The following is a 13784-nucleotide window of genomic DNA, read 5'->3' as shown; positions in this document are numbered from 1 at the left end:
TGGAACGATTGAAATTGTTTAAATGTTAATAATTAATTAATGCTGTTGTTAATTGAATTGTATTTAGAATTAATATCTAACATGCAAATAAAATAATTATACTAGCAGACGCCTGCGTGTATGTTGCCATCGAATTCGTTATTTGGATAACTATATATACCGATATGCCATTGCCATTCATTAAAATCTAAAATTTAAAAATATAGAACCACGACATGATATTTTTGATAATGTAGGTAGAGTTTGGCTAATGAAAGTAAGGATTGAAATAGCCCGCGAAAATTTAAAAATCATTTAATCAAAATAAAAAACATCATTATCATCATCAGTTATTCCAATATTTGCACTATAATATTGAGAATTTACTCTGATTTTTTTGAAATGCGCGATTTCAGTCTCTACTTTCAATAGCCAAAATCTACCTAATTATTAAGTATAATTCCAATTTTTAAGTTTACGTTCTATTGCCTCTATGTGACTTCCATAAGAACTTGATTTATTTAAAATTTATAATTCAAGTTTATAAATAATGTTGAAGAATATCAAGCAACATAAAATAGCATCTCTCATTCTCCCATTTCTCCCCACTAAAATGAAATTTCTAAAACCTACTGCGTATATAAAACGTATAATAAAAAATATCTACCTACCTAGCCTGACCTCGAAATTACTGAAAACCCCGAATTTCACGCGGATTTCGAATCCGCTTGTGTATATGAGGACATGACACATTCAGCTAGTGCTATGCTGAGTCGTGACTCAAAAGCTCAGGCTGTATGAGCGACACCGCACCTCTGACTTCCTCTGTACTGCTATGTCATAGGTCGGCACTATGAGTGATTGTATCATTACAATAAGGACGATATTATGCAAGATATATATAGAGCTTACGTAATAATATCAGTGATATTACAATATATTGCATTTACGATCTCAGTGACACAAAACTATTTACTTAAATGGCTTAAAATTAACCATAAAGTATTTGTAAAAATAAAATCCGTTTTGTAAATTCGGAGATTAACGTAAATAGATATATTAAATAAAAATACTCTTCTCTGTGCGTCAATTTTCATTCAAACATCATAAAAACAATTTCAGCCATTTAACATCCAAAGAGCATCTTTTAATGCTTTTTTAAGACGTTTATAGTAGCTCCAGTTGTAACTAACTATGTATGTAAGAAAATCTTGGAATCTTAATTTGACCCACTTCCCGGTCTTTGATTAGTATAAAATTTTGCTCACGCAGAGTTCTGATGACAATATATGACTAGCTAAGAAACGTCATTACAAATCCAATATGGCGGCCTACCCAAGATGGCGGACTGGCTGTTTGAAATCCACCTCCATGATATGGATATCAAACGAAAGGGTTTGCTGTCAGGAATACGGAGAAAATAGTTAACAGGATATTTGAAATGTGCCCCCATGATATGGGTATCAAGCGTGTTTTTAGTGTAGTTAGGTAGCGTGTTAGGTATTTTAAACTATTTGTTATTATGTAGGTACTTACTATTAGGTAGGTAAGGTGTACCTGCTTGCTTAAAGCTCCTCCCTGTTACATGGTAGAGATAGGTGAGTTTTAAATCTATACTAATATTATAAAGCTGAAGAGTTAGTTTGTTTGATTGAACGCGCTAATCTCAGGAACTACTGGTACGATTTGAAAAATTCTTTTAGTGTTAGATAGCCCATTTATCGAGGAAGGCTATAGTCTGTATATTATCCCCATATTCCTACGGGAACAGGAACCACGCGGGTGAAACCGCGCGGCGTCAGCTAGTGAAATATACGTTTTGCTTCTTTTTGTCGCGTTTTTTATTATCAAATTAATTTAATAGCAAAATCTTAGTTAAATACTTTAAGTCTTTATTGCATCGAAGATAAACGGTTATGATTCGCAATGAGTAACCAATCAACCAACTTGTTTCATATTTCCATAGGACATAAGCTAGATCCATTAATAGATTTACAACTGACATAAGCTGATAGTCTGACACGAGTTTACACTAAGCTTCACCAGTTTGATAGCTGACGGCACATTTAATTGCTTCTGAAGTCCTGAGTGCCGCGCTAAATGTCAGAACGCGATTTATATGACTCGTATGGGTTTAGGACTGACTGAGGATTGATTTATTGCCCATCTTTGTTTAACCGTGCCGCCTGTATTTACTTACTCAATTTGGGCATATTGTTTACAGATTTTAGAGATTAATATTGATACTATTCACTACAGATAAACCCAGCACTTGTTTATGCAAGTCCTTATGACTATGGTAACATAGGTTAACCTTGGCCTTAAAAATCGAAAAAAATACAGATGATATTCGTTTTAAGTTAGGCTGCATTTTAAGGCTCATGACAAGAATTCAAACTCTTGACATGAGCCACAAAACATCCGGTCAATAGACGAGAAGGGTTTGAGTCTATAATCAAATCCGAAAGAACTCTCTTCGCCCGGTTGCCTCTTCTTCGTATCTTCCCACTGTTTACAGAATATTTTCGCTAAGTTGGAGACAAAAGAGTAGAAGAAACACACCCAAAAAATAGATACCCACATACCTTTTTGTATGTTTAAATAAATAGAACAAAAATGTTTACATTGAAAGGCCCGTATTTTTGGGCTTTCGTATTCAAATCTAACACTTATAAATTGCGCGCGGTTACAAAACAAATTGGATAATAATTTGTATATTTCTTTGTTCCAGGGCATCGGTCACGTGTCAGGCGGTCACATAAACCCTGCGGTGACGTGCGGACTCTTCGCGTCGGGAGACATCAAAGTGCTCAAAGCAATCTTCTACATCGTGGTACAAGCTCTAGGAGCCACTGCTGGTGCTGCTTTTATTAGGGTAAGAGCTTTGTGTACTTTATTCATAGTCATCAGTGTTGTCGACGTCACAAGTGTTGACGTCGACAACACTGATGTACTTATGTATGTAAAGAGTTTATTCGTAACTATGAAAGTTTTTGTGCTAACTCATCCATCCAAACATCAGACCAGTGTAGGAATCATGAGCTCTTAGAGTTCAAGATTTAAAAAAATTGGACGTTTCTCTTTATTAATTCTTACTACACTGTATTTAGAGCACGGGGTCTGAGGTCTGACCCCGGGCTTTAATCTCCGATAGTGAAGAGAACTTATTTCTCTTAGACCATCAAGGGAATAGCTAAGCAGTGTCCTGCGTTTTCGATAAAGCGCCAGGATTACACATGAGTAAAGTATAGGTTCTCATGTGTAGTAACATCTATCATGTAATAGTGTACAGCTCTCTTTAAGATAAATAGCATACGTAGAATTAAACATTTTTAAAAGTAGCATTCCTAATTCATTTAACAAAATATTTGTAGGTACTGACTTAATTATTGTAAATTAAATAATTGTAATCAACTACTAACTAAAATTAAATAAACAACAACTTTAAACATTTTTCTCACTAATTAATAGTTATTACATAAAAGCGTGCTATTTTAAACTGTTTTTTACATAACCGCATGATAATTAACAATTTCCCATCCGAATATGGCGAACACATCTGTGTTCTAATCGCCATATAAGCTCACATGCGAAGTGATGGTATGAAAACATTGTCGCTCGCCCTGACACTGATGATGTTAGAATAAAGGAAAACTGGAGCGACCTTCGCTAGCAAGAGACTCTCACGCTTTTGGCATAGCTTTTGGTTACTAATCTGCCGTGACTTTACTTGCCCTTTTTCACCAAGAGTTTTCAATATTAAACTCATCGCGTACTATATTTATTAATTTTATAAACTCTTGTGTTTCTTAGACACTATAATATTGTAGTTTTAGCAGACTCAGAAGTGTTTTACTAACAATAAGAAAACTAATGTCGAACAGAGGTTATGATTCGCAATATTTGTCATGACAACTTAATTAACAAATAAAACTTTAACCAAAATAAGACCCTAGAATGGCAGAGAATGAGTGAAGTCACGCACTTGTGAACGTTGTGTGTAGGGTTAAAGACGTCTTTGATAGTTAAACAACACTCCCCTTTTCCACTCAAGTCTCTCTCCCCGCATATCCCAAGTAACCCATAAAGAATTACACAACAAGTAATGTGGAGGGCTTGAACGCTACGAGCACACTGAAGCCGACCGGACGACGAGCGCCATAAATAGCAAGTCGTTTTCGCCAACTGATCGCTACCCCTCTCTAAATCCTAACTCTTTGTGAAACAAGTCGCGCCACCTAGCATCGGCACGAGCCAACACGAAATCGAGTGACGTCATATCCGTCCCAGACTACATCTCCAACAGTAGTTTTATGGTAATATAAGTGTTTCAAATAAGTAGGAACTACCATTTCTCATAATTTTTATGGCGCTTTTTGATCGGATATACTCGTAAACGATTGGAAGCTTGCCACTTAGTAGGCAGTGTAGTTTTTCCCTATAAAGTTTCATCCCCTTTATCACAACGTTAGCGGGTAATTTTTCAAAAACCTAAATCAGTATCTCCATCTACAGACAGATATAGTCGGTTTGACAACTCGGCGTGATGAAACCGTATACCAAATGAGATGTGTAAACACTCGCATTGGATCACTCATAAACTATCACAATAAGCTATTATACGTAGCGTCACGAATCACGATACGCATTGCTTTAGCGAGCCATAGTCTGAAGAAAGAAGAATACAAAACGTTAACACCTACTTACTTACTTCATTTGAAACGACAGCAGTACTTCATTTTATGAAAGTAAGAGTTTGGATAGTGGTGGATTTGTCAGTAGGGTAAGTAAGCTGCAACCTAGGGCGGCAAATTACGCCCAAATAGTTTTTATTATAGAAATACAAAACCTCTTTATTATATTTTAGTCCTACTGTACGTACTAAAAATATTAACTTTTCCGACAGATCAAATGTAATAAAAATGTTTGCGAACAATAGTGTCGAATTTCAGAGTACATTAGGGGCGGCAAAAATTTAATAGCCTTCTGGCGGCATATTTGTTAATTCGCCACTGGATCATGATGGCTTCGGAAGGTTTGAAAAGCGTTTTATACTTGGACGGTTGAGGGTCTGGACCCCTTGAAATGTTATCTTTTAAACCCACCACAGTCCAAACTACATATTTATTTTTTAGTTCTTTACAAGTTCGCCCTTGATTACAATCTCACCTGATGGTAAATGATGATGCAATCTAGGATGGAAGCGGGCTAACTTGTTAGGAGAAGGATGAAAATCCACACCCCTTTCGGTTTCTACACGACATCGTACCGGAACGCCGAATAACTTGGCGGTACGTCTTTACCGGTAGGATGGTAACTAGCCACGGTCGAAGTCTTCCACCAGCCACCAGCCAGACCTGGACCAATTAAGAAATTAGTGTGTATGAAGAATTAATAGTCTGTCATAAATTATATAACGTTTGCCTAAAATATTAGGTAGATACCCTTCAGGCAGTTATGTAATTACTTTAGAATTTGCACCGTGACCTCACATTAGATGTTCTAGATGCGACATTATAATTGTAAAGAGCATCGACTTAACACATCACGATTTGTTTGAGCAATGTTTATACTTAATTACTACTAAATGTCTTAATAATTAAAGCAAAACTGTTGGGAGAGCCATATTAGATAAATAATATCTGTAATATTTAAACTAGCAATTCAATCTATACGTGCTCGTAGATTTTTAGTACAGGCCACGTTGATTTCAGATATTTTTTTATAACTGGCTCTTCACGGGTCTGCGTTATGGCGCCTTGTGGCTTGATGTCGTCAGTCCACCTGGTGATTCGACTTACACTGTGCTCTCCGGTTCTCAGAGTCGCTGGACAGGCATTTCAGAATCGTGGTGTTTGGGAGTCCCCACAAAAGGCAATCATGCAGTGAACGTCTATCGACTGGTGTGATGATGATAACAATGATGCTTTTCCAATAATATTATAATAAATTATTTAATTATTTGATTTGAATTAGGGTTCATTCGTCACCAAAACAAACTAATTTTTTTTTAAATCACTTCTACTTTTGTGTAAATCGATACATGTACTGCAGTTGGAATGGTGCGGGTGACAGTTCGTTTCACACTTGAAAATTTGCCGCGATTCACGATAATAGTACGTATTATGAATGTCGTACAGGCGACTGTCACCGTACCCATGCTATCTTAAAAACGCTTTTGGTACAAAAGTTTCAAGAAAGCTGCGACAAAGCTGTTTAACTAGGCATTAGTGCTAAGCTAAGCCATATCCACTTATTCTCTTAAAAGCTATTCGTAATACATTTGAGTGGGCCAAACCAAATTGCCTTATATGGTTTAAACGATTTCGCCATTACATTCTCTTATCATGACCTAAACCTGTCCAACGTATGTTAGAATATATAAAATTCCTACATACACATAGCATAGGTACATACAATGAAGTGCGTAGGGTTTTCGACTAGAGTACCTAAGTAATGCTTAAAAATACAATTTTTTTATATGTCACACTAATATTATAAAAGCGAAATTTTGTGTGTGTGTTTGTTCCTCCTTTACGCTGCGGCTACTGAAGCGATTTATTATATATTTTATTAGAATATAAATTCATTCTGGATTGGCACAAAGTTCTTACTTACTTTTCATTCCGGAAAATCCATGGTTCCCGTGGGATTTGTGATAAACTGAATTTCACGAAGTCGCGGGCTTCCGCTAGTATTAGTATAAAAAATATTTAGTAATATAATATATTTTGGAAAGAAGCAGGCGTTACTTTGCGGAAGTTCATCATGATTATATAATGATTTATTTATTTTGCTATCATCTGCGAAAAGTCGACGAACCCATGCGACAACGTCACCCAGGTCCGACAAAATACTCTCTACGTACGTTTCACCCCGAAACCGGAGCATCCTCAGGAGATGTTGACTCTACAACGTGCAATTGCAAAGTACCCACATCCCATGTAAAAATGTACCCACATCAAAGCGAAAAATTTCATAGTATGTGCTCTGATCAGTTCTGCCGTCTGATCAGTTTGATGGCGGTGCTAAGCCAGTGGCGTGTTAATAGAAGCTGTTTCTGACAGAACCACAAAAAATAACTCTCTGAAAACCTAAATCTTTGTGTTTAAACGGCTAGACGACAGCCAAGGAGTTTGGACGATAGCAAGCAGGTTTCAAGGGTTAACACCCTACCCTAGAGGTCTAGACCGTCCAAGTACTCGTTCATTTATACTTGGGCACAAGCTGACAAACTTTCAGCTTTCCTAAAATGAAGTAACTGTAATTACCTATCTATATCTGGCTATCCTTCAACGAATACCGTTTGGTAATTCGGAGGACCAGGAACGCTACCCTGCTCGACACACTCTCGACTTTTACAACATTGTTCACGAGGGACTTGTGAACGATAAATCCGACACCACCCTGGGACTGTTGGTCGCCCTCCCGGTAGTAGAGCATGTTGCCGGATTCAAGGATTATCGAGCCCTCCCCCTCTCTTCGGACTTCAGACAATCCTATGATATCCCAGTGCAACTTGCTCATAACTTCTTCCAGCTCGATGACCTTTTCGTCGGACCTCAAAGTGCGTGCGTTGTATGTTGCCAGGTCTAGTCGTCGGGGTTGGCAGCGGAATCTCTGCCGGAGATTCTTAACCTCCCGAACAAGCCGGTTTCCGAAAAGGCTTTAGTACCATAGACCACATCCATACGCTGCGGCAGGTTATACAGAAGACTCACGAGTATAACCAGCCACTTTGCTTAGCGTTTGTGGACTATGAGAAAGCCTTTGATTCGGTGGAAACCTGGGCTGTGCTAAGGTCATTGCAGAGATGCCGAATTGATTACAGGTATATCCAAGCGTTGAAGTGCTTGTACGAAAACGCCACTATGTCAGTCCGTATTCAGGATCAGACTACGAGGCCAATCCAGTTGCAGCGAGGAGTGCGTCAGGGAGATGTGATCTCTCCGAAGCTATTTACCGCCGCACTGGAAGACGTCTTTAAGCTTCTGGACTGGAGCGGACTTGGCATCAACATCAATGGCGAGTACATCACTCAACTGCGGTTCGCGGATGATGTAGTCATCATGGCACAGACTCTGGATGACCTTAGTACCATGCTCAATGACCTCAGCAGCGTTTCTCAACAGGTGGGCCTGAAAATGAACATGGGCAAAACAAAAATAATGTGTAATGCTCATGTATCGCTCCACCCAGTTATAGTTGAGAACGCTGCACTCGAAATTGTAGACGAATACATATACCTAGGACATATGATCCAGTTAGGTAGGTCCAATTTCGAGAAAGAGGTGAACCGTCGAATCCAACTCGGCTGGGCTGCATTCGGGAAGCTTCGCGACATCTTTTCGTCCGAAATTCCTCAGTGCCTGAAGACAAAAGTCTTCGAACAGTGCGTGTTGCCAGTGATGACCTATGGTTCCGAGACTTGGTCGCTAACTATGGGCCTCATAAGAAGGCTTAGAGTCACACAGCGGGCGATGGAACGAGCTATGTTAGGAGTATCTCTGCGTGATCGAATCAGAAATGAGGAGATCCGCAGAAGAACCAAAGTCACCGACATAGCTCAACGAGTTGCGAAGCTGAAGTGGCAATGGGCGGGGCACATAGTTCGAAGAGCCGATGGACGTTGGGGTCCCAAAGTGCTGGAATGGCGACCCCGCACTAGTAAGCGCAGTGTTGGCCGACACCCCACCAGGTGGACTGACGACATCAAGCGAGTCGCAGGGATTCGCTGGATGCAGGCGGCTCAGTATCGTGATGTTTGGAAGTCCCTACAAAAGGCCTATGTCCTGCAGTGGACGTCCATCGGCTGATATGATGATGATGATGATGATGATCTGGCTATCCTCTCGGTCGGCTATTAAAGTTTAAACAATTTTGCAATTCGCAACCATCTGACAAGCAATTTAAATTTTGATATAACACAAAAATAACTCATGTTTAACAAAGATTAATTAGTGTCATAAATATAACACTCTGTATAGTTAATAAAAACAAAATATTGTAACACAATTTGCAATTGCACGTTGTAGAGTCAACATCTCCTGAGGATGCTCCGGTTTCGGGGTGAAACGTACGTAGAGAGTATTTTGCCGGACCTGGGTGACGTTGTCGCATGGGTTCGTCGACTTTTCGCGGATGATAGCAAAATAAATAAATCATTATATAATAATATATTTTTATATTACTATTCTTCTTTATGTGCCTTTCCATTAATGAAGGTCGGCGGTCAGCATTCTAAATTTCTCTTTGTCCATGTCCATGGCTTGGGGTAAAAGTTCTTTGACTGTTTTTATGTCAGCCCACTCCCCTATGTTTCGTAGTTAAGATTTCTCCCTTCTTCCTTCTCCTCTTTTACCTGCAATCTTGCAAACGGTATCTATCGTACCGTACCGCAAAATATGTCCTAGGTACGAGATCTATTAATATGTAGCTAATACAATAATATTAACATCTATTTGTATAAAAAAGTTACTACTGTTAGCCTACTACTACTACTTAAAATTAAGTAAAAACTTAACAAACCAACAATTTCCTAAGCTCAACAACCTTCGAAAAAACGTTTTTAAGAGCGCGCAACGCGTCGGTACGATATGGATAAAATTCGAAGCGCAAACGAGACGCCGAATTATGGCTTTCACGTGAGTGAAAAGCACGGAGCGATTGACGCGCGACGCAAATTTTATGACGTGAGCGCTAAAACCATTTTTACCTAATTGCAAGTAAATTAAACAACATAACGAAAAACAAAATGGCCATGTTCAAGATATATACCTAATTTTCTATACAAAACAAAAATTTAAGAGAATAAGTTTGCTTTTCCCGAGATTGAAAGCAAAATGTGAGCAAAACATGTATTTTTCAAAAAAATAAACTATCGAGAAAAGTTTTACAAATTGTGTATTTTGTATAGTCATAACGAAGCTAACACTTTGAAATATCATTTATCCAAATATCAGGCTCCTAACTTTTCCAGAATCTGAGATCCAGAACATATGTATTCTCAATATATTTTTCTTTCTATCTTTCTTATAATAATAATTACTGTCCAGTACTTTTATTATTAGATTTACCTATTTTTGTATTTTTGTTGTTACAGCTAGCCGTACCTGAAAATAGAGTGAACTCATTCGGAGTAACTCTTCCTGGCACAGGAGTGACTGATGGACAGGTATGGAAAAAATTACTCATAAACTTTTATCAATTAAAACGTTTTTATGTTATGTTCAAAGTCTTTATTGGAGATTTTTTATTTTTTTACCTTTATTTTTTATTTATTCAATTTTATAAAGTTTTACAATAATATTAAAACTACGTACCTAAATATCTATAACTACATATTATAAAAATTAAAAAGAAAATATACTAAATTTAAATTATATCTAAAGGCTCAGGCGTCGTAGAATTCGTAGTAACTCAAAGTCTTAGTTGATAAAACTGCAATTATGTAAAACTAAGAAGAGATTTACCTTTCTGCACCAATCGTCAATTCTCTTTCTATCATCGCAAACGCTTCGAAAACTAGAAAAATGTATGGGAATGACATTTGTTATCGACAGGTCACGTGATCAAGATCGGTCATTCCCATACATTTTTCTACTTTTCGAAGCGTTTGCGATCGTAGAAAAAGAATCGACGTGCCACCTTGCTACATGGACGGTTAAGTTAAGCTTAAGTTGAGTAATATTGACGGCCTCCGTAGCGCAGTGGTATGCGCGGTAGATTTAATGACGGAGGTCCTGGGTTCGATCCCCGGCTGGGCCGATTGAGGTTTACTTAATTGGTCCAGGTCTAGCTGGTGGGAGGCTTCGGACGTGGCTAGTTACCACCCTACCGACAAAGATGTACCGCCAAGCGATTTAGCGTTCCGGTACGATGTCTTGTAGAAACCGATAGGAGCGTGGATTTTCATCCTCAACCTAACAAGTTAGCCCGCTTCCATCTTAGATTACATCATCACTTACCATCAGGTGAGATTGTAGTCAAGGGCTAACTTGTAAAGAATAAAAATAAAAAAAAATTTTTTCTCTACAATTTCTATCAATACGGGGCTAAGTAGCATAGTGTGATATTGCGATGTGCTGCAGGCGGTGCTGGTGGAGGCGCTGATCACGTTCGTGCTGGTGCTGGTGGTGCAGGGCGTCTGCGACGGCGGCCGCAGCGACGTCAAGGGCTCCGCGCCGCTGGCCATCGGCCTCAGCATCACCGCCTGCCACGCGGCTTGCGTGAGTCTCTCCATTCATCATTATGACGGCCTCCGTGACGCAGTATGCGCGGTGGATTTACAAGAAGTCCTCGGCTCGATCTTCGGCCGGGCCGATTGAGGTTTTCTTGATTGATCCAGCTCTGGCTGGTGGGAGGCCGTGGTTAGTTAACCTTACCGCCCTACCGGCAAAGGCGTACCGCCAAGCCGGTTTAGCTAAGAACGCCTACGCTAACGCTAGAATACTAGCAAAACCTCGCTGTTTCATCCACGTATAGTTTCCACTCCATTGGGAATACTGGGTTAAAATAGTTACTACCACAATGTAGCTTTATATTGGTTTAAAAAAAATTAAATCGGTCCAGTGTTTTTTGAGTTCATTTCAATCAAGATATGTATTTTTGTATGTAACGAACATATGAAAATACAAATATTTCCTCTTTATAATATTAGTATAGATAGATATAGATAAGTAGGTACTTTGGTTATCGCGTGCAGAAATTCTACGGTATTTTTCTTGCCTATCTACAAAGCAGGTACCTCAGAACAGTAGGTACTCGTAGACACCGTCTACGGTGGCATTCCTTCTTGGTTGACATTCTAGCGACAAGAATTAAAAATTTCATTTCAACATTTCTAATACTAACAGCTAAAGAGTTAACTGCCCTTCCGGCGTCTTCTGTGTTTCCTGCCATCTATCAGTTAAACACTTTCAAGTCAAGAGTAGGTACTTAATAGCCATTTTCTAATCAAGAACGTTCCATCTTAGATGGAAAGCAATGATGAGGATCATTGCTTTCCATCCGTCATGATTGTAGGCAAGCGCAAAACTATTAATCATTTAAAATGTTAATGTCTCTCAAGCATTATAGCTCAAAAGATATAGACGCGGTTTCGTTTACTATACGTAATTTTCGGTTTTTTCATGTACAAGTACCTACCTACATTTTTACCTATGTATGAAGATTAGATAATTCGAAGATGTCAGGGGATTTCCATTTAGATAAAAAAAACTTTTCTGAAAATCTCATCTAAATTCTTACAATTTTATTCAAGCCTCCTCTTATTATGAGATTTAGATGCACCTTACAGCTCCGTCAATGTGAGTTCGCGGGGTTAGAGCGATAGGAAATGGACAAAATGTTCTTACTGACTAACGATATTTTTTTGATTCTTAAAGCTAAATCTTAAATCTATAATTACTGTTAAATATAAGGATAATGACCAAGATAAGGGGATGTTACACCACAAACTTTCCAAATACCTATATAAAGGAAGAAACCTATTTCGTAGGCCTAATATCGAATATTTCCGACCTATGACTCAAACCAAAGACCACCTACAGCCATACAGGACTAACGAGGCAATAATAACCCTGTGCTTTGTTATTCAACAGATACCTTTCACCGGCTCGAGCATGAACCCCGCGCGATCCTTCGGCCCCGCCCTCGTCATGGGGGTATGGACTTCTCACTGGGTATGTATTTATTATACTAATTCATAATTGTTCTACTCCTTATCACTACATTGTATAATATATATGCACTTTTATATTCCGCAACGATCCTAGAAGTAAAGCTCTGTTATAAACATCCAGTGAGCCTAGTTTATTAGGTATACTTTTTAATAATTTCTGTCGCCTCCACAATAGGACAGTGTCACTGGAGAGTTTTGGCGAGCGTATAGAAGCTCAGCTAAAGCTATAAAAAGTGACTGACTTCCAGTTCCATCACAAAAATGTACTCACATCTAAGCGAATTATTTTATAGTATATGCTACCGTCTGATCAGTTTATAGGTAGTGCCAAGCCAGTAGTGTGTTAATTGAAGCTGTTTCTGACAGAACTGTCATAACTCATCAAAAATAACTGTCTGAAAAACTTAATTCTTGGTGATTAAACGGCTAGACGACAACCAAGGAGTTTGGACGATAGCAAGCAGGTTTCAAGGGTTCACACCCTACCCTAGAGACCTAGACCGTCCAAGTATTCGTATATTTATACTTGGAGCATAAGCTGACAAACTTTCAGCTTTCCAAAAATGAAGTAACTACCTATCTGTAATTACCTATCTGTGTCTGGCTATCCTTTCGGTCATATTAATGTATAAACAATTTTGCAATTTGCAGTCATCTAACAAGCAATTTAAATTTTGATATAACACAAAAATAAATCATGTTTAACAAAGATTAATTAGTGTCATAAATATAACACTCTATATAGTTAATAAAAACAAAATATTGTAACACAAGAACACGTAACCTGCGATAGAAGTAGGAAACTAATTAATCACAGAGTCATATGAGAAGCGAATGGGAAGCAATAAACGTATAAGTCCAGTTAACCTAATCTTTAACCTGTTGAGAGTCACTTTCACATCGTCACGTGTCGGCGAACAGATTATGTTGTATGTAGATACTAGATACTGATCGTAAGTGTTGTATTATTTTGATGCGCAACGGCATACATTTATTATTATGTAAAGGCAATGGTAGAGGCGGAGAGTCGACTCTCGCCTACAGTTTCATGGTCCGCATGGACCAAGTAAAAGTACCGATAAAATGTATATTCTTTCCTTTAAATCCCCGTCAAATAATGGTG

General features: G+C 38.4%; 1 protein-coding gene across 3 annotated transcripts in view; it reads left to right on the top strand.

Annotated features, from left to right (window-relative positions):
- The window catches only part of LOC112056350 (aquaporin AQPAe.a), a 110621-nt gene that overhangs the window by 93304 nt on the left and 3533 nt on the right, over positions 1-13784 (top strand). For all 3 annotated transcript variants that reach the window (XM_052891570.1, XM_052891568.1, XM_052891569.1), the window contains 4 exons: positions 2711-2854; positions 10082-10153; positions 11070-11207; positions 12582-12662. In XM_052891570.1, coding sequence (XP_052747530.1) covers positions 2711-2854; positions 10082-10153; positions 11070-11207; positions 12582-12662 — 435 coding nt within the window. The remainder of the gene's footprint in view (positions 1-2710; positions 2855-10081; positions 10154-11069; positions 11208-12581; positions 12663-13784) is intronic.

This window comes from Bicyclus anynana, chromosome 4 (genome assembly GCF_947172395.1).
Source record: "Bicyclus anynana chromosome 4, ilBicAnyn1.1, whole genome shotgun sequence".
NCBI classification, from domain to species: Eukaryota; Metazoa; Arthropoda; class Insecta; order Lepidoptera; family Nymphalidae; genus Bicyclus; species Bicyclus anynana.
This window is presented reverse-complemented; position numbering and strand designations above follow the sequence as displayed.